The sequence below is a fragment of the Bombus affinis genome, chromosome 5 (genome assembly GCF_024516045.1).
Source record: "Bombus affinis isolate iyBomAffi1 chromosome 5, iyBomAffi1.2, whole genome shotgun sequence".
In the NCBI taxonomy this organism is placed as follows: Eukaryota; Metazoa; Arthropoda; class Insecta; order Hymenoptera; family Apidae; genus Bombus; species Bombus affinis.
This window is the reverse complement of record NC_066348.1, coordinates 3,336,338-3,355,198: the sequence shown is the minus strand read 5'-3', so window position 1 is coordinate 3,355,198 and position 18,861 is coordinate 3,336,338. Positions and strand designations below refer to the sequence as shown.

The 18,861-nt window shown below is 26.2% G+C and overlaps 3 protein-coding genes, 1 long non-coding RNA gene and 1 pseudogene across 11 annotated transcripts; 2 read left to right on the top strand and 3 right to left on the bottom strand.

Annotated features, from left to right (window-relative positions):
- Positions 1-92: 92 nt before the first annotated feature.
- On the bottom strand, positions 93-3,037 carry LOC126916759 (nucleolar protein 58-like; annotated as a pseudogene).
- Positions 3,038-3,259: 222 nt separating this feature from the next.
- On the bottom strand, positions 3,260-3,725 carry LOC126916766 (uncharacterized). Its single transcript, XR_007710727.1, has 2 exons — positions 3,592-3,725; positions 3,260-3,503 (listed from the first exon to the last, which is right to left on the bottom strand). It is a non-coding gene; the product is annotated as an uncharacterized LOC126916766 (long non-coding RNA).
- Positions 3,726-3,832: 107 nt separating this feature from the next.
- Positions 3,833-5,500, top strand: LOC126916763 (DNA-directed RNA polymerase III subunit RPC7-like). Its single transcript, XM_050722881.1, has 2 exons — positions 3,833-5,241; positions 5,447-5,500. Exon 1 carries the CDS (start codon positions 4,156-4,158, stop codon positions 4,762-4,764), a length of 609 nt encoding a protein of 202 aa, XP_050578838.1. The 5' UTR covers positions 3,833-4,155; the 3' UTR covers positions 4,765-5,241; positions 5,447-5,500.
- A 61-nt stretch (positions 5,501-5,561) lies between these two features.
- Positions 5,562-13,682, top strand: LOC126916757 (WD and tetratricopeptide repeats protein 1-like). 4 transcript variants are annotated; one of them, XM_050722864.1, is made up of 14 exons: positions 5,562-5,764; positions 6,083-6,123; positions 6,331-6,461; positions 6,609-6,720; positions 6,869-7,255; positions 7,429-7,546; positions 7,661-7,840; positions 8,077-8,180; positions 8,434-8,561; positions 8,636-8,716; positions 9,939-10,081; positions 12,394-12,538; positions 12,626-12,818; positions 12,941-13,212. In XM_050722864.1, the coding sequence occupies exons 4-14, from the start codon at positions 6,634-6,636 to the stop codon at positions 13,142-13,144; spliced, it is 1,770 nt and encodes a 589-aa protein (XP_050578821.1). In that variant the 5' UTR covers positions 5,562-5,764; positions 6,083-6,123; positions 6,331-6,461; positions 6,609-6,633; the 3' UTR covers positions 13,145-13,212. The 4 variants fall into 4 exon arrangements, with proteins under 4 accessions (XP_050578821.1, XP_050578820.1, XP_050578818.1 ...); XM_050722863.1 differs by having other exon boundaries at positions 6,006-6,123; XM_050722861.1 differs by adding an exon at positions 13,272-13,682 and having other exon boundaries at positions 5,645-6,123; positions 12,941-13,169.
- LOC126916761 (Bardet-Biedl syndrome 5 protein homolog) lies at positions 13,574-18,840 on the bottom strand. Of its 5 annotated transcripts, XM_050722869.1 has the most exons (9): positions 18,816-18,840; positions 17,878-17,941; positions 16,384-16,532; positions 16,049-16,098; positions 15,849-15,976; positions 14,538-14,673; positions 14,368-14,469; positions 14,074-14,265; positions 13,574-13,991 (listed from the first exon to the last, which is right to left on the bottom strand). In XM_050722869.1, exons 1-9 carry the CDS (start codon positions 18,823-18,825, stop codon positions 13,788-13,790), a joined length of 1,035 nt encoding a protein of 344 aa, XP_050578826.1. In that variant the 5' UTR covers positions 18,826-18,840; the 3' UTR covers positions 13,574-13,787. The 5 variants fall into 5 exon arrangements, with proteins under 5 accessions (XP_050578826.1, XP_050578830.1, XP_050578828.1 ...); XM_050722873.1 differs by lacking the exons at positions 17,878-17,941; positions 18,816-18,840 and adding an exon at positions 18,561-18,809; XM_050722871.1 differs by lacking the exons at positions 17,878-17,941; positions 18,816-18,840 and adding an exon at positions 17,508-17,726.
- Positions 18,841-18,861: the final 21 nt, after the last annotated feature.

Sequence of the window (18,861 nt, the reverse complement as noted above, 5' to 3'; positions counted from 1 at the left end):
AACATAATTTGATATATGTATATTTAAAGAAAATTAATTTTTTAATTATATATAAGTTTACAATCGATAATGAACAGTTATGTTTTAAAAAAATTACTTTTTTAAATTGCATATGTTGAAAAAATTTCATTCATCTTGAGATTTCTTTTTCTTTTTTTTTTTTTTCTTTTTTTTTCTTTTTTCACTTATAACTTTTTCTTCATTTGTAAATGTAGTCTCTTCAATCTCCTGAGCCTCATCTTTTTTCTTCTTTTTCTTCTTTATTTGCTCTATAACAAAAAAAAAACAATTTTGTATGTATATTAAATTTGTACATATTATATTTTCTACTTGTAATTTTATTCATATATTATAGATTTAAAATTCATAAAATAGATAAAAGAAAAACTAACCCCCTGATATCCCAGGAATATTTTCTACTGCTTTCTCTCCTTCTTCTTCACATTTAAAGGTTGATTCAATATTATCTTCTATATCCTGTACTTTACTTTTTTTCTTCTTTTTCTTTGTCAGAACTTCTTCTGACTGAGCTACTTCCTGAGTTACTGATTCATCTATGCTGTCACTAACTTCCTTCTTTTTCTTTTTCTTAGGCATTTCTTCATCTGGCTTTGTAATTTCTTCAATCAGCGTTTTTTTATCTTCAATTTCAAAATATTTTCTTTTTCCATGTCGAAGAGTTATATCCTCATTAACAGAATACTGAATATATTCAGTTTTAGTATGATACTTCTCAAATTTGGCTTTTGCTTTACCTGTACCACTAATTCTACGAAAATTCCCTTCTTCTAAAAGCCTTAAACGTGCTTCCAATTTAGCTTTATGTTCAGCACCAAGATCAAAGCTGCCATCTTCTCCTAATGCATCTACTCTAGTTGCTAATGAAGCTTTAGCAGCTAGCATTCTGGACATCTTCGCCTTGTTTTTTGTTGAAGATTGTCCAACAAGTTGTGCATGATAAATTAAACCATATTTTGGTGTATCTTTTTTTGACTTTAATGCTCTAAAGAGAGCTTTTTCAGCACCAAGTATTTACACAGTAGATGCTGGATGCTTAGCAAGATTAATTAAAGACCCAGCATGTGAGATTAAATGAGCTCCCACTAACTCTCCAACAAGAACAGCTAAATTTGGTGCCATTGCCATCATTCTTGCTTTAAGATAATCATATAATTGTGTTCTATATTGAGAAATTTCAATAACTTGATCGCATAAATATTGAATATTTAAAATATCATCTTCAGAGATTTCAGTTCCCATAGATATCTCAGCAGCCTCTTTTACTTTTTCCTCTACATCTTCTGATAATATATCAGATAAATCTGAATTTATAGTATTCTCTCTAATTCCAATTACTTTTACTGTTTTAACAAATACTATATTATCTGTAATAATCTTTCCAAGTTCTGGAAAGTGCCAGCCATACCATTCATGACAACGCATAACATAGTTATTTAATTCTTTGTCTAAATCATCCAACAAACAAACAGCTTGTATTATCATAGTATCAATTTTATCAGGTGAAAATTTCAATTTGTACCTAGAAAGGCTATGTGCTAAACCTAATGCCATTGCTGTTATTTCTTTCTTAGGTAAACCAGTCAATAAACTATCCATCTGGCTTCTTATACATCTCATTAATTCTTGTATAGCAGTATTGCTGACACTAGACAAACTCAGTTTATCCTTTATATCATTACCTAGCTTAGCGTCAACTATAGCTAGTTGTTCTTGAAGTTCATTGCAATGTTTTTTAAGCATCTTCTTTAATGAATTACAAAGTTTACCTTCTACTGCAGCAGTTGTAGCTACAAGGGCTTCAGTAGTGTCGGCAAACTTTTCAAAGTGTTCCAACTTCACTCTGTAATGCAAGATATTTAATATTAAAATTAAAATTAAAATTGTTCTGAATGCAATATCTTGAACTATCGAATTTGTTACTTCTATTAAAGGTATTAATGCATTTTTTAACAACAGAAATTATCAAAATTATTATAGTGCAAAATTAAAGTCAAAAACATCAACTTACATCTTACTAGCTGCTTCAGGTGTTTCAAAATCATGATAAAGATTTTCTATTTCTGTTAACTTATCTTTATCAAGTAACTGTAAGAAACAAACAAGATTTTATGGTACATATTTAAACCAATAAGTTATTTACACCGTATTTAAAACATAAGAAGATACTTAAATTGTTAAAATAAACCTAAAAATTATTAGCAGCACGAATACGTGCAACATTTTTTAGGTTAAGTATTAAGTTACAGCTTTTAATATAATTTACCTTGAAAATTGCATATCCCGCAGGAGTTTCAAATAACACTAACATTTTGGTTAATTTACTTTCGCGGTTAGAAATATCGTATTAATGTTTTTAACCATTTTCACGTTTATGATAAAAGGCGCCAACTAATTAATTATAATTTCATAAAACATCCGTAAGCAATAAGCACACATGTATACATAGCCATGTATACATAAGTCCGGCAACTGCAATGGAAGGGGATTGATGAGGGTATCATCATTTTGGTATCATATTTAATTATTAAGCTGCATAACGGTGCTGTCATGAAACTTCCAAAACCACACGTACATGTCATCATTCATCAATCATCAATGAAAACTCGCTAGGGAAAACCGTCTGAAAGTTGAGTTACGGAAAATCAACATCGAAGACATTAAAGTTTTCTTGTCTTCCATGTTGATTTATCATGACTCATTTTTCGGACGGTTCCTTCTATACATTTGGTTTCGGTAGAAATCAAGCATGTCAATCGAGTGTCAACATCGAAGTCTGTTTATATGATCGTGCTTTCACAGTATATGAGTTTATACGATCGTAATATGAACTATGAATGAAGTAAATATAGCGTACTAATAAATCATACATTAGTTATTAATTTTTATTAATTTATTAGTTATTAATACACGTACAAGTATACAGTATTTTTACAATACTGATCTCCACGCCTTAAGACTAGTATTTTTGGATTCTACTTGAATTTTACATTCTGTAAGAAATTATCGTATCATGTAAAAAGAAGTTACAAATTCGGTAAGTTAAATATTTTATTCATAGAAAATAAATTTAACATGTTCGAAAATAAAATTCAAAAGTTGTACTAAATGTTGTACATAATATGAGTTACATTATTATTCAGACATGATGATATTTAAAGTATTATTGATGTATTTATAATAATATTAACAAATCTATATTAACTAATTTTGCTTCTTGATACATTAAAACAAATATTACTGTTGTTAAAAATATGTATTTTATTTATTTAATATATTCAATTTAAGCTTTCTTACATAATCTGACTATTAAATATTACTGAGATTATATCTATGTATCATATTATAAACTGAAGATTGAGTATATTACTGAAGTATATACTAAACTATATCACTACTCATGTTCTTGCAGAGATCAGTTACAAATATGTAAGACAGAATTAGCTGCTGAACTCTTCGATTTTGTCAAATATCATTCTTATTTCCTGATTATTAAAGTAAAAAATAGCTTATAGTCCAAAATGTCTGAAGTAATTTTCTAAAGTACTGATATTTCATATTTTTCATACTCACATTTAAGCTGAAAAATTACCAGAGTAATTAAACACATATATTCTTGTAACTACTAATAAATTTGAAATAAACATTGCTTTTTTCTATCCTACTGAATATAATAATAAGATAAATATATAATACTATCATGGCGGGACATGGCAGGGGAAGAGGTTGTAACGTAAATCACGTCAAAACCAGGACACACACACACTGCGGGCAGGATGGTGTCACGATCGGCATACTTCGAAACCGATGGACCGATGATGGAGACACATGGCGGCCTTGGCGACAATGTATATTGCCGAAGTGCCTAAAGGTTCATCTATGTCCTAACGGTCCTTCCACCAAATGTTCTAGAAGCGTAGCAACGGTCACGTACGCCTACAGGGTAGTGGGGATAATGAGGGATGACAAACAAAGAAGGAACAGATGTTACCGAAAGTAAAAATATTGTGAGAGCCTCAGTCTCGAACGGTCACGGCTAGAGCTCAGAAGTGTCTTATAGGTGTATAAACGAGGAAAAAATAGTTCTCTTCTTTCTTTTAAATTTCATTTTATTTTACGTGATAAGGTAAACCTCCCATGTCAATCAGTACGGAACAATTAGGCTTTGTTAAAGGAGAAGCATTACCTCCACCAGTTTTACAACCTGCATTAAAATATCCCCTTTTACAATATAAACCACTGCCTTTAAATATTACTAAAGAAAAGATTTATTTGTTAGAATTAAAGAAAGGATATGCAGAATATATGAGAGGATCGCCTAACAATGTTTTGCCTTTAGTAATTAAAAAAAATATTGAGAGGTATTCAGATCGATATCAAGACTTGATTACTGATAAAAGTAGTTATGAGAGTAGGTATGATTGGAGCAGAATGCCTGTAGAATTAAAGTCTCAATTGCGAAAACGTAAAGGACAAAAATGTGAGAACCTACAGACAAAACGTAAGAACATTGAGATAGAGTTGGAAGAATTAGAAAAAAAAGAGAGTTTGGAACAAAGTGATGCAGAAGAAGAAGAAAAAGAGGAGGAAGAAGCAGAAGGAAAGGATGATGAGCAAACAGAAGATGAGGAAGAAGAACTAGATGAGGAAATGGATGAGGGAACTGATTACGCAAATAATTATTTCGATAATGGAGAAGGTTATGATGATGAAGACGATGATTTAGATGATGGGCCGATTTATTAAGATAGTTTCTACAAGAATCAAAAATTTCCATTTCAGATACTATTTTATTTAAATACCACAATTTTTTATCTTAAAAATTACTTGCTAAGATCCTTATCTTTCTGTTTCAATTTAGAAAATTTGATAATTTTATATGTATGTGAGATGTAATTTTATCATATATATATATTATATATATATAAAAGTACATAGAAATATTTTTAAATAAATAGATCACTTAAAAAAGATACAAATTAATCTTTTCCTAATTTTTCCTTGATTAAATTAAATTATTTATACTTTATAAAGTACAGATTAATACATTTTATGTTTCATAATAATATTAGAAAGGTTTATAAACTTTTTAACTCGTTAAATTATCAGTATATATATATATATATATTAATATTTAATACAATAGAATATGTGTTTGTATATTGCATAATAGCAGTAATAATAATAAATCCCATGACAGGAATAATAATAAATATAATAAATGTAAATACTTACGTGAATATTATGTGGTATATGAATTTGTTAGGTTTTTTTTAGGTTAAAAATATAATGACATTTAAAATATTTATTGTCAAATTAAAAGGATTCATAAACAAAGATATACGTACAGATATATTTTACATAAGTGAAGAAAATTTAATATATAGATCAGATTTATTACTATTCTAGATTAATTTAATTATTATAGATGTCAAACCTGAACAGACAAATCAAGTAATAGAGGACACGTAAGAAATGAAAATGGAAGCAAGACTTGATATACAGAGAATTATATCTCCACATCAGTTGTTCTAAAAGATAACAAATAATTGCAAAATTGGTTCATATGTGAACTCAAAATAATGAATATGATACATAAATAAATATATGTATATATATAGACATACATATATATACATATATCAACTATACGATAGAATGTGATAAAGTACAAAAGTTATGTTAAGTTCATGGTATTGTGTAAAAGGACAGCAGTGCAAGAACGTTTCAATAACATTTTGATGATGTATGAACAAGTAACGACTTATTAACTGTTTTGTATCTTGTTTTATCGCGTTAATTTTAAGTTAAGTATTCTTGTCCGGCTTTCGGAAAACTAATTTTTACACTTTCAATACAATAATACCTCTATATGAGAGGTTATATTTTACAAAACACATAATTACACACATTTACATCTTTTACTAAAAAAGTTCAAACGTAATATATTAAATAAAAATGACAATAAATTTTCTTATGATTTTCAGAGGATATTTAATTTTTTTAGTACAATAAGTGATATATGAAATAAACATAGAAATGCTTCCTAACATACATGATAAAGATTACAGAGTTTTGGATTTAGTACGTCAACGTGAAATACGGGTACGTTAATATATATAATAATATATAATTACGCATTTCTTTATCTATTTATTTAGTTGTAAATATATTAATATTTATTATTTCTTAATATAAGTTTAACAGTTTTTCATAATGTTTTTATATGTTAGTATAAACTTTATTATTTTTTAAACATGCTTTATATAAAAGTAAATTGATGTTTAATTCTATTTAAATTATTTTATTTAGGATTCAGTGGCATATGCAGTTTCTCAGAAGTTACATGTGACAGAAAATTTGATATCCCGGTTAGGACTTGAAAAAGAATTAGTTGGTCATACAGGATGTGTTAATTGTTTAGAATGGAATGAAAGTGGGCAGTAAGTATTTTTTAAATAACATAAAACACAGTCATAGACTAACATCATAGAATTATTGAGAATAAATGTAAATATCTGTAGATAATGAGAAAATTAAATATAAATTAACTATAAGTTATATGTTTATGTATTAACATATATTTTTAGAATTCTTGCTTCTGCATCTGATGATATGAATATTATATTATGGGATCCATTTCGATATGAAAAAAAGTTAATACTTCGTACACGTCATCATGGAAATATATTTTCTGTTAAGGTAATTTGATATTATATATGTAATCTTATACTAAAATCTTGTACTAAAATTTTAATTTAAATAGTTATTAATTCCTATAAGTTTTAAATTCTCAGAGTTTTGGAGATCAACAATGAGAAAAGAATACAATCCTTTTTCTGTTTTGTAGTTCATGCCAAAATCAAATGATAGGATATTGGTATCAGGTGCTGGAGATGGCAAAGTACGAGTTCGTGATCTTACGCTTCTTGAACCAATATTTTCATGTAATTGTCATATAGGTCGTGTAAAACGTATTGCTACTGCGACTACTGTACCTTTTCTTTTTTGGAGTGCTGCAGAAGATGGTCTTATTTTACAATATGATATTCGTGCTCCTCATAGTTGCAAAAGCAATGACTGTAATAGTGTATTAGTAAATCTTGTTAATCATGCTGGTCGATATGCAGAAGGCAAGTGTATTTCTGTGAATCCAAAAAAACCTGAACTAATAGCTATTGGAGCCAATGATGCATATATACGAATGTATGACCGTAGAATGATTAAGCTTTCTCAGGTAATTACAAAACAAAAACTAAACATTCAAGAAATTTATGTATAAAAATAGTTTTATTTGAAAGAGCCTTATTCTTAAACTATGATATATTTGAAATAAACACTAATATAAACCAACATTAAATGATTGAGCAAGAAAAATTAATTTTTCTTTATATGTTGTTTTGACGATAGGTGCCTATTTCGTCTCCACATAATAACTGGACAAGAGGAAATGTATGTATACGTCTAGCTGGTGGAGGTGATCCAGATGAGAATGTACCACTGGGTTGCGCACAGTACTTTATCGCGGGTTCGTTCGTACGATCAGAAATAGCGTACGCGACTCCTTTACCCTTATCTTCCTCTTTTGTTATATATTACACGATCACTCTAACGAAAACTATTAATGTTTGATATTGAGCAGGCCATCTGCATTCTCGGCAACGTGACAGTAATAGAAGTCTCACTACTACATATTTAACCTTCAGTGCTGACGGAAACGAGCTACTTGTTAACATGGGTGGTGAACAAATTTATTTATTTGACATCAATAATCCAAAAAATTTGAAGACTTGCTTTGGTTACTCCTCAAATATGTATTTGGGTAATGATTATAATTATTACAATGTTTTATATTTTGTGAATTATGACTTTTTAAACATTTCGAAAATATAATAGGAAATATATATAAATGGTTATCATCATAAAATACCAGTTATAATTGGAATAATAACTTTTATATTAAATTTTATATTGTTCGCTATCTACTACAATCTTAGATAAATTAAGTTATATCTTAAATTTATACGCAACTTTAAATTCGTTAAAAACTGCTAATAGGAGATTTTGAAAAGTGCAATATGGCAAATCATGAAGATATTACAGATTTTACTAACAAAAACATTAAGATCCTACCACCACACGTTGAAGAATTAAAACGTCAAGTAAGTTTACTCGTTTTATATAAATTCTATTTTATAGTTAAAAATATAAAATAAATAATTTTCTTTTATTGAACAATATTTTAAACAATGATTATAATAAATTATTATAGAAAAAACGGTTAAAAATTGCATAATATTAATTTGGAATAATTTACTCGATTTATTTAATTAAATAATTCTTTATTATATTTGAAAATAATTAAATGAGTTAATTATGTTCCTTTTCTTCTCTTATTATTGTTTCTCTTTGTAGGCAAATGAAAGCTTTGAACAACAAAAGTACACATTGGCAATTAATTTATACAATAAAGCAATCTGTTATTGTCCTACTGCTGCTGTGCTTTTTGCTAACAGAGCTGCAGCATATATGAAAAGAACTTGGTATGATCTCTTCACTATTATACTTTTTATATTTCTGGATGTAGATTTTGAATAGAGTTGTACATAATTTACAGGGATGGTGATATATATGCTGCTCTTAAAGATTGTCAAACAACATTGCTTCTTGATCCTGGACATGTAAAGGCTCATTTTAGGTAATAACGATCTGTGAATATATGTACATATATGATAACATATTCAGATTGATTAAATGTAATATGTATAATATAATGTTGTATACAGGATGTATCTTCTAAGATTAACCATCATTTTTCAGGCAGTTCTAATTTAACAATAATACTGTTTCATTGGCCATGATTTACAGCTGTTGATCTAACTTTTGTTCAAAACATTTATTTAGCATATTATTCGAAATGCCTGGAAATTGGTAATTAATTTTAGAAGATTTAACATACATGTAATATGTATATTGTATGCAGAGTGTGTCGTATAAGATATGCCACCTGAATAACACTTTCAATTATGGAAACAAGATAAAATGTTTGAAACAAAAGTTATTTGGCCCCAACTAATATGAAATGGTAAAAGCTTTTTAACAGATGGACATGCTTAGAAGATTTGTAACATCATCTCTTTTGAAACATAATATTTCGGTTTTAATACCAGAATCATACTCAATCAATTCAAAATGTATGGATATGTTGTTGGTCTCTTAAAATTCTTCTATAACTGTATGCTTAAAACGTAGAACGAGGTAGTTAAAGCCGCTCAGGAAATCTGTCTCGGTACAAACATAGGCCTGATATATTCGTCGGCTTCACTGTAAATGAAAACTATTTTTGTGAGCAACTAAGTGATTGCGGATTTTGTCATTAGGTAGTATTGACAAAATACGCAATCACTTAGTTGCCAACCCAATATATCTACTTTTCTCTTTTCTGAATGCAAAAATGTAGACTAATGACAGTTTAAAGATGTTATCATTTGAAACTTAATATCAGTTTCCTACTCGTATTACTATTTACATAACTGTGAAGAGATTTTGATGATAAATGTTTTCACAAAATTTGTTTACATTTTGTATTGAGTATGATTCTGTTAATAAAGTCAAGAATACTCTGTTTTAGAAACATTCATCATGAATTTTAATTTCTCATATATTACTGCGTCCGTAACCTTTAATGATCTTGTATGACTAGGGTCATTATCTTGAGGAACGGTACAATTATAGATGTCCAAAAACATATAGTTTCATTTAAAAAGATGAAATTTCAAATAACTTTTGTTTTAAACATTTCTTCTTACCTCAACAACTGAAAGTGTTAGACAGATGGCTTGTTTTACGTGATTCATTCTGTATACATATATACACATATGTGTACATACATATATATATACGCATATACATATTTATAGATTGGCTCGTTGTCTCTTTGATTTACATCAATCAGTTGAAGCTGATAAAATAATTAAAGAATTTCAACAAAAATTTCCGGAATATGCATCTAACTCTGCGTGTAAGGCATTAAAAATGGATATAAAAGAAGCTATAGATTCTGGTATGTCTTTTTTCGTTACATTATATTCAAGGTTGATGTGATATGTATACATATACATATTTTATATATGTATGTATATATATACATATATAGGATGTTTTTACTAAACTTGTTTCAGATTAATTTTTTTGAATCTATGATAAGAACTTGCAAATTTTTATATTATATTTTACACAAAAAAATCTCCTTATTTACTGCAAGAAAGTTATTGAGAGTAATATTAAAGTGTAAAAATGAAGTTTATCTCATAAATTTTTTAATAAGAATGGACATCTATGAAATACGAAATTTTTATTTTCATGTTAAACTGGATATTTTTTATCTCAACAAGTTTTTACAGTAATCTGTTCTTTGAGACTGGAGGATTAAAGTATTATTTATAACTAAAAAGTAGTTCAGTTCACTAAAGAATTAGAATGAATTAATAATTATTACTCATTTAATACATAACATATTTGTCTACCAAGCACAAGAAGTTTTATTAATCACAATAAATAATGATAGAAAAGTGGAATAAAAATCCTTTTATTCTACAACGTTTATATATTGTAGTAGAATTTCATTATATCATCCTTATATTATATATAATACGTAATATAAGTCTAATAATGTCATAACAGTCAATAAAAATATACAAACAATGTACATAATATTCATAACATCCATATAAAAACAAATTTGGAATATATACTAAATATATTAACATTAAGAAAGAAGTTAAAAGGGATTCTATGAGACAAACAAAGTATTCAAAAACATATCTTTCTCCTTTAAATCCATTTTTCTGAACATTGTATATACATACACGTATGTGTACATATATACAACACATATATACACATATATGACATACAAATACATATATACATACATGTATTGAAATCACATATAGACAAAGAAAAATATTTTGTAAGATTTCTGATTTTGTGAATGATTTTACACATGATTTATTCATCTTACAGTTTCCATTGATAAATAATAAAATTCTGCTTATTAATTATTTCAATATTACGAAATATTGCCTTGTTTAAGAAAACAAACATTTAAAAGGAGTACGTTATCTAGTTTCATTTTTACATGTATCCAGATATAAAATAGTATTCAGTACACCATATTGATATCATTTAATTCTAGTATAATAAGCAGTGATATAAATATAACATAATATGTCACTAAAAATTTTTCCTACTAATGTATTATTTATATTATTTTCAAGGATTACTTGCCTGGTACAGCTAAAATATTTACTAATAGCGATATCATAACAAAATATTTTCTCTCATTCTTTTAATTTTTTTTTAAATTTCCAAATTCTCCCAAATAATTTCCTAAATGAATAAAAAACATAAGATTTTATTTGGATATATAATTGTATGTAGTATTGTCGCGCATATTTCCTTAAAACAGACATTCATGAATTTAACTATTAGATTATACATTGTTTCTTTATATTTATATATCTTTTATCTCTTCTTCTAGCTCTTCTTCTAGATATATTTATATCTGTTCACTTTTACTTCATAAATAAGTTTGCATGCTTTTTAATTATTAATAGTATCCTAATTTAATTCTAAAGAAGTTACTATTTTAAAAATTTGTTAAAACTGAAAAATATTTAATTTAATATAAAAATTAATATTATATATTACATACAATTTACTTGCATTAAATATATTAAAGGTATTTTCATCTTTACTCCTCCATGTAGTTTCATAGGGAATAAGATCTTCTTATGGTGAATGAAAGAAGTCTCAAGGTCCTATTTCTTTCATAATGTCACAGATATTAATCTATAGTAGAATATATATATTGGGGTGGCAACTAGGTTATTGCGGATTTTGTCATTAGGTTGTATTGACAAAATCCGCAATCACTTAGTTACCAACCCAATATCCTTTAACAAAACATCTTAAACATATACATAATACAACAATTAAATCTATTGTTTTATATTATGGACATTGTAGAATATAAGAACTATATAAAATTAGTGCTTTTTCTTTAAATTTTTATATTTTTGCACATCAAGTATAACATTTTAAGGTAATTAAATATGAAAAAATAAAATAAATATGTATTCAGTACAAAAAGTATGTTTTACAGAAATATAAAGGAAAAGTAAAAGAAAGCCATTTGACTTAATATACTTTTTATATTTTATAATATGCACATGAAATATGAATGAATCTAAATATCACATCACATTTGTTTTCACATTTGTTACATAATAGTATACTAACAATATATTTTTTATGTTCATTCTTTCAAAATATTTTTTCAATTGGTAATTAATGTAATTATTATACAATCAGGTAGAGATATTGATATGAATCAATTAATGATTCAAATATCAGAATATGAACAAGAATGGCGACGTAATACAATTGATTACAAAATGAGGTTTTGTGGGCATTGTAACACTACAACTGATATAAAGGAAGCTAATTTCTTTGGGAAGTAAGTACATTTTAAAAATAATTCATAAATAATTTTGAAAGTTTATTAATTAGTAATGCATTTATAATTAATAATTTTTTCTTTAAGCAATGGTCAATATATTGTGGCAGGATCAGATGATGGATCTTTCTTTATTTGGGATCGTAATACTACAAATATTATACGTGTACTAAGAGGAGATGAACGCATTGTAAATTGTCTTCAACCTCATCCATCTACATGCTTACTAGCTACTAGTGGTATTGATCCAGTAGTTAGATTATGGAGTCCTTTACCTGAGGTATATGTTATAATTACTTACCAAAATCTATTTTATTTAAAAAAGATAAATAAATAAGGATTGATATTTATAAAATATTTAATTAATTTTAAGAACTATATTCGAGTATTTATTTGATGTAGGATGGTAGCACAAATGAAAGAGAAATTCAGAATTTAGAAGATGCTGCATCTGCAAATCAAATACGCATGAAAAGCGATCCATTTGAAGTAATGCTTATGAATATGGGGTATAGATTTCCTGTTCAGCAGGCTGAACTGAATGAAGATGGTGATGATAATCAAGATCAATCAATTGTGCAACCTTTAAATTGTAGACCAAGTTAAATTTAAAGACAAAATCTGAAAAGTGGTATGAAATTGCAATTAAACAATTAAAGATTTATTCAGTGTTATATTCTAGAATACTAATGCTTTAATTCCAATTATCTATTTTTTTATCAATTCCTTATAGACGTTGACTTTTCCATAAATAACCTATCAAAAAATATTTGGTAAAGTGTTAAAAATATAAATTTTGAAAAGAGAAGAAAATATTTGTACTAAATAGTTGCGAAATTCCTATCATCGACTTCTTTTATATATAATAAAAATGGGCATAGATATGTGAAGAGATAACACATTAAAAACAGACAATAGTTGTGGTATAATTGATTGTATTTTACACACATAATACTTATATATATATGTTTATTATATCTATGTTTTTTGTATAAATTTAACTGCTAAACATTAAATGGTTCAAAGAAATGAAAATTAGGAAAAAATGTAGAATAATATATTCTATTGTAATAATTTTTTTACATTAATTTAAAATGTTATAATTTTAATTTATAAATAAATAAAAAATTAACTTTTATATTTATTTTATATTCAAAGTTTATGTAATGTATTAGCATTGGTTATGTTCTAAATTTTATATATATAAAGTGCTGTTTACATAATATTTAAAGTTTATTAATGTTATCAGTTAAGTTTGACGCACAAGTTCCCATAGGCTTTGTAGTGTACTAGTTTCTCGAGGTTCTTCTGCTGCAAGACCTAAATAAATCGAAAAAATAGGTTTCCTTTGATTTGAACCTTCAGAGAAATAATAGCCAAACACATTTGAAATTTCAGGTTGATTGTCTTGTATCTCAGATTGTTGTTCTATGTTTAATTGTTGTAATGGAGCCTGTAATAATTAATGGATAATTAATAATAACATATTTATTTATTCAATGCATTTGTTAAAAACTATATTAGCATAATATTACCTCATGTTCAAATGTATAATCAATACCAAAAATAGGAGATTTTTCAAACGCTTTTAATAACATTAAAATTTCTTTATAAACAGTATGAAGTTTTTGGATAGGATTTACTTGAAATCCTAATATATATCCTCCACTGGATTCTGTACTAGTAACGACTAGGGTTGGACCAAATTTTGAATTTTTAACAGTAATCTATTTAAAAAAAAAAAGATCCTCCTTACTATATTTTTTATTAAAAATTTTTAATATGTTCTTATGTATGTACTACATATATTACACAATATATGTACTTACATTTGCTATTATAAGATAAGGAATTGATATATTGAATTGATAATTCATATCAGCAAACCAGACTAAACGTATATTTGTTACAATAAAAGTTCCAACATTTCCCTAACAAAATAAATTTTAAAAATATATTTTTTTTAAACAGTATAAATTATTACAAATAAGAATTCAACCTGTTCTAATGATAAATTCCAAATATCTTGCAAAGTTGAATGAACTGTTTCCAGTGGTAGTAATGTTAATTGCTTATCATTAATTATCCCACTTCTCAATTTAATTTCTCGGTAAATTTTGGATGAAACATATGCTCTGCAACGTTTAAAGTATTGTTTAACATTTTTTTTCTAATTACTTTAATTAATTACTTAATTTCTATAGTTAAATTTTAACTTCACTATAGATAATAAGCAGATAAAGACCTTTCAAATTACATATATTTGTTCTTTTTTAGGAAAAGTTCTATTAAATCAAAATCTTGATAAATTTTATTAAATAAGTTAGTCAAATAACGAATTTATATCATTGTACTTATCAAATTGTGGTAAAGATATAGAACTAATTGTTTTCTCGATAAAGGTCTCCTCTGTGTATAAAATATATTACATAACATACTTACTATTATTAATTAATTATTTCCTACTTCAATAGAAATTCTTTTTTGATTTATTTTTTTATTTCTTTTTCTACATTATTTAATTAATTTTATATTTATTCACTAACCAGATAAACTACACTTTTAATTTATACAATTTTTTAATCTTATAAATTTATTGTATATTAGTAATATATATTGTTGTGTATTTTATTTTGTTATTATACGTATAGTTCTACAAATTGGTTTAAATCTGTTAAAGTATGCATAAGTTATAGAAATATTGTCATTGTTATTAGGATTGTAAAAATACTGTTTTCTAATAAATAATGAATAAAAAACATACAAGTATAATAAGATAATCAAAATGCATGATAAATCAAAATATATGAATTTATCCAGAACACAAAAGCAATGACTAAAAAAATGTAAATAATGATAATAGGAAAAATCCAAGTAAAGTATCATATGTCATATTTTGTAACAGCTAAATTTTCATAAAAATAATTTTTTCATATTTTCAATAAATATAAAAAATAATAAAAGCTTCTATTTAAAAAAAAACAGGAAAATATCATTTTAAAATTAGATACAAAATTCAATTTTTATTAAAAAGAGTTTAACAAAAATCTATTTAAAGTTATTTACCTCAGACATTATGCTTTTAATTTAAAAATAAAAATAAAACATATGAAAGTGTTTTTATTATGCTTAAATATTATTTACACAATCCTAATCATTTAAAATATCCTACGTCCTGATGTTTGTCTTAAATATAAATATCATTTTAAACAATATCATGTTAAAAAGATCGTTTTAAACAATATCATGTAATAAACAATTTGTATAATAAATAATACAAAAATAATAATAAATTTAATAAAAAGTGTACCTGTAAACACCAATAACAGATGTATAATGTCTTGTACTTTTTAAATCTTGATTTGTAAATAGAAATTCATATCTGCAATGTCGGAAGGAAGCTAAAATATGTAACGCTTGCACATGCTTTCCTTGCAGCTACAAAAATGATATGCTTCCATTAATTGCAAAACAAAAATAAAAAATGATGACCTCTTAAAGCATACTAACACTATGTATAGTTTTAGTATTTATTGTTATACAGGTGTTATATCCAATACCTACAGAAAAACATATTTATATGTGATTTATCATTTTTATCATACTTAAATCATACTTTATCTTTATATATGTGTATATTATGTACATAAAAATATTATATTTATATATCTTAAATAGCATTAATAAATTTCAAAATTATAAAATTTAACTTTAATTATTACAAATATGTCAAAAATTTTATTTCACATTAATAAGCATGTGTATGTTTCAGAAATACATAGTTATAAAAATGATTATAAAAGAATATTTGATTCAATGATTTGAATCACTAAATTAATTCATACTTAGATTGATCCTGGGAAGAAACGAAGAGTGCCATATAATTCTGAGATTAGTTATTATAAGTCTTCCAGTATCTCCTGCATTTCCTTTTGAATCTTCTATTAAGTCAAGTTTATCAACATTAAATTCGCCCAATCGTAGCTGCATATGACTAATAAAAATTTAGGACTTTATAAATAATGGACTCTTCATTATTGTTTCTTCGCATAATTTTATATAAAATATTAATTTATATAGTGCTATTCATTTTAACTTTTTTAATTTTCATTTTGATCACACATAAATGCACACGCACGCACTCACTTATTCATATTCTTAATACATATCTACTTATACTCTTACCCTAATTTAGTTGTTAATAATTTTATAAATGGGTGTTTCGTTTAACTAGAAACAATGAAATATCTTTTAAGGAATTGTAGTTATCAAAACTTATTTTTACAAAAGTTATTTGGTGTATAGGGAAATATTAGATGAGACAAACCATTTTTTTGACAAATTGATCTTTTTAAATGGAACCCTGTATTTTTTATTCATAATATGATAGTAGTTGTTGAGACAAATACAACCACCTACTGCATGATGTCATTTCATATCGTAGAATGTCATAAGTTAAATTTGAAGGTTAACGTAAATCAGTAGCTGAGTCCTATGTAGTGTCATTCGGTAGCGTTAGGGCATTAGACAATGCAGTCACGTAGGGTTCAGCCACCGATTTATGTTAATCTTCGGATCTAATTTATGACATTTTACTACATAAAATGACATTGTATCGCAGGTCGTTGTATTCGTTTCAACAAATACTATCATGTATTTGAATAAAATGTACGATTATAGATAAAAATATATAGGATTTCATTTAAAAGAGGTTAGCTTATCTTTGATACTTCCCACACTAATTTTAATTTGTAAAGAAATTATTCATGCCATCTAATGTCTCCCTGTATACCAAACAACTTTTGTAAGAACAATTTTTTAATACCTTCAATTCCTCGTGAGATATTTCACCGTTTCCAGTTAAACGAAACACTTATTACAGTAAATTTCTATTAAAAATATAAATAAAAAATAGAGAAAATGAAAATACGTTTATAATAATTATATTTAAAAGTATAACAATTATTACGTGTAAGAAACATCAAATCGAACTTCATTATCTTGCCACATTTTTGCTAAAAATATAACAATGTACTGTACAATTCAACTATCATAAAAATCAATATCCTTACCATATCTACGAAAGTGTAATACTTAGTATACTTGTTAGTATATATATAAGCATTTAGTAATCTGAAATATTTCCAGACTTCTATTGATTTATTAATTGTCAAGTATGAAATGAAACTAATACAAAATAAATAATTAATTCTAATTAAAAATCGAGAAAAGTTTCAACATTAATACTATATTTTATTATTTAATTTAACACCATTCCAATTCGTGATTTCAAAGATCATTGAACTTGTTTTTATAAAAAATAAATGTTAATTCAATACATACAAAAAAATGTGATCTTGAAATAAAACACGACTATCTTGGGGAACTTCCTTTCTGTTGTCGCTATATAAACGCATATGTTTACAGTAAGAAATAAACGTATTCATACGGTACGTTAGAATATACAAATAAAAAGAGAAATATTTTCTATATTATTAAATATTAGGTTGTTCGGGAAATAATTTCGTTTTTTCATGGGAAAATGGAAAACGATCTTTTCATATTTAAACAAAATTTCATTTTGTTATACAAGTCTGTTAATTTTAATTCAAGCACCTAAATTATTTTCGGTCATTTTAACGATTTTTTCAAGGTCATCGTATTTTTTTTTCATTTTAACATGTATTTTTTATAACATGAAGTGGTAGTCGGTGTTAAGATAAGTTCAACGACCTGCACATCATGGCGAAGAAATCAGTTTCAGTTTCAGTTTTATTACTTCTGCATTCTTCAAACTGAAACTGATTTCTTCGTCTTCAAGGTCACTTCAAGACCATGATGTGCAGGTCGTTGAACTTATCTTAACACCGACTACCACTTCGTGTTATAAAAAATATATGTTAATATGAAAAAAAACGATGACCTTGAAAAAATCGTTAAAATGACCTTTATACGATTTTTTTACCACCATTAGTTGCACGCCTTAAAACCATGTACATTTTATTTAGTCATTTTTTCTTACTTTTAAAAATACTTTTAAAATTAACACCCTATATATCGGTCATTTTGTTCCATTGCTTTTCACCATCTTCCGGACAATTTCAAATTTCCACGTTCATAAAAGTGCTTCTCGCTGTTGTCAAAAAATTAAAGCAAGTGATTTTTATTGCGCTTCAATTGAATCAAAGTTTATACCATTCAGAAAAAAGAGAACGGAACAAATGATCAGTCCGATGGTGCAAAATCAAGAGAGTATGCTGAATATGGTAGCACATACAAAGATACATATCAATATGTGTCCTTAGTACATATTTATAGCTAAC